This window comes from Oryzias melastigma, unplaced genomic scaffold (assembly GCF_002922805.2).
Source record: "Oryzias melastigma strain HK-1 unplaced genomic scaffold, ASM292280v2 sc00499, whole genome shotgun sequence".
In the NCBI taxonomy this organism is placed as follows: Eukaryota; Metazoa; Chordata; class Actinopteri; order Beloniformes; family Adrianichthyidae; genus Oryzias; species Oryzias melastigma.
Genome location: NW_023417093.1, coordinates 44,214 through 46,802, shown reverse-complemented (window position 1 = coordinate 46,802; position 2,589 = coordinate 44,214). Strand labels below are relative to the sequence as shown.

At 47.2% G+C, this 2,589-nt stretch overlaps 1 protein-coding gene across 1 annotated transcript; it reads right to left on the bottom strand.

Annotated features, from left to right (window-relative positions):
* LOC112138945 (uncharacterized protein K02A2.6) lies at positions 1 to 1,721 on the bottom strand (the record flags this gene model as incomplete). Its single annotated transcript, XM_024261613.2, is given in 1 exon segment — positions 1 to 1,721. A coding segment is annotated over 1 exon segment (1,479 nt), but the record flags the coding sequence as incomplete, so codon positions are not given.
* Between the last annotated feature and the right edge of the window lie 868 nt (positions 1,722 to 2,589).

The window sequence follows — 2,589 nt, the reverse complement described above, 5'->3', positions numbered from 1 at the left end:
TCTTTTCACTGACTTGTTCAGTTTTGTTAGGTCGACACATATACGTGCCTTGCCTGTATGTTTCTTTAAGACCGGGACGATTGGAGCACACCATTCTGTCAGTTGCGTCACACGTTTAATGATGTCGTTTTGCTCCATCCTTAGTAGCTCCTCTTTCACTTTTTGTAGCATGGGAAATGGAACGCGTCTTGCTGTGTGGACTGCGTGTGGGATGACGCCTTCTTTTAATTCTATTTTCACTGGGTCGGTTTTTAAAACACCGTGCTCCCCATAGAGCTGTCTGCTGACGATTTGCTTACTTGTGCCGTTTGTGATCTCATCTACTCTTCTCACGAGGTTCATCTCAACAGACAGAGAGCGGCTGAGCAGATTGTTGACTTTGTTCCCATGTACTACATACATCCTTGATGTGTAGCTTTTGCCTTTGTAGCATACTGCAGCATCAAAGCAACCAAGGCATGACAGTTCTCCTCCAGGGCTGTCTAGTGGGAGGTCAGATGGCTTTAACACCTTTACTTTGTCCAGGGTGTGAAAAGTGCCCTCATTTATCACATTAACATCAGCCCCTGTGTCAATCTTAAATTGGACAGGACAGGATTCAACTTGGAGTAACACAGTCCATGCTTCAGCCTTTTCATTTGTATTACATACAGAGCCGAGAAAGTAGGTCTGCTCACCTTTCTCCTTCTCCATCTCAGTGACCTCACTCACTGATCTGCTGCTGCGACATGCTCTGGCCCAATGCCCCATCTTATGGCAGTTATGGCATTTAGCTTTTGAAGCTGGACATCTTTCATCTCCTCTGTGTGGCAGCTTTCCACATCTTCCACATTTCTTTACTGGCTCCCCCCATTTACTGTGTGCGTTTGACTTGCCTGCTTTTTGCTGTTGTCTCCAGTTTGTGTTTTTATTCCTGTGCCGAACCTCTTGAACCGACGCTGCCGTGTCCCCTTGCAGACTCACTTGTGCTGCGACCTCTTCGGCTTGCCGTACAGTTTGAACTGTAAGCGCCAGAGTTAGATCCGACATCAGCTGTAGCCTGCGCGAGAGCTCTTTATCCTGGATCCCCACCACGATCCGATCACGGATGTGTTCCTCTTTGGCTGCTCCAAAGTCGCAATGTTCAGACAGCTCATAGAGCGCTCGGATAAAACTCTCCGCTTTCTCCCCGGTGCGCTGCACGCGCTGGTGAAAACACGCTCTTTCGTGAATCACATTCCTCCGCGGGAAAAAGTAGTCATCGCACTTTGCTAAGACAACCTCGATTTTATCTCTGTCAGCCATGTCGTTAAATGTAAACGACTTAAAAATGTTTTCCGCTTCAGCGCCCATCGCGTAGATGAGGCAGCTCACCTGCACCGGCCCCTCATCCTTATTGAGCTTCGTGGCGATTCTGTATCGCTCGAAACGCTGCCTCCAGTCTGGCCATTCCGACGGCTTATCAAACGGAAAATTGGCGGGCGGATTAAACTTTGCCATTTCTCTTGGTTCTTCTTCTTTTTATTCCATTCACGACGTTGGTCTTGTCCGGGACACTTCTGACACCATGTGGAATGACGAGTGGCGATATATTGATAGTTGAAATCAGAACTCTTTATTAGCAGGCTTCAGTCCTCGAGACACGCACTTCGTACAGCTGCCGTAAAACGTACTCTCTCTCTGTCGTAAAATCACACTGTCGCTCAGTGTCGTAATTCAACAGGTCTGAGGTTATCATTCATTATATGACATCTGTGTTACTCCTTTAATGTTGTGGTTGTTAGCTCTGGACTTTTAGGTGAGCTCCTTCACTTCTGGGACTCTAGTTTTAAATCGTTCCATAACTCTGCTGCAGATCCGTACCGACACACAGCCTCTCTGTCTGCGCGGTGAATGTTTCATAATCCGCTCTTCGAACCGAATGACATGATCGCGGCGCAGAATATGAATGAAGCCTCGGACAAGCGGTTCATTTCCAGTGTAAACTCGTTATCCGCGCCGCCCTCGCGGCGTTTGGTTAGAAGAGAGCAGATTATGAAACGTCCCCCATGCAGACAGAAGCGCCGTAGACACGGATCTGCTGCAGATCTTCTGGTTCATCTCCAAACAGCGCAGTAATGACAGCCGCGGCGGAGCTAGCTGTGTTAGCGCTGATGTTAGCTTAGCTAGACGAAGCTCTCTGTTCAGCGTGATCAAACTCCGTCTCAACATGCTTCGTCTTCAGGTGATCATTTATCGCCATCGTGCTCTCATGAAACACAAGTTCTGTCTTGAATAAATTACATTTGACACTTTTTCCTCTTTTATTTTCCTTTTGCTTCCCACATTTTCGAGCGAGCGTGTTGTTTTGAGCCTACCGAGAACTTCCTGTGACGTCAATACTGACCGGATTAGCACCACTGCGCATGTGTGACAAAGAGAATGGAAGACCCCCGCAATAGAAGGCGCGAACCGTAGTTTTAAGATCAAAACAAGGAAAAAACAAACAAAAAAACGACGCTCCGATGACCAAAATAGTTGTCGACTATTTTAATAGTCGATTAGTCGAATAATCGTGGCAGCCCTAGTTCTGGACCCAAGTTCCTTGGATCTGTTTTCTTTTCTGTAGGC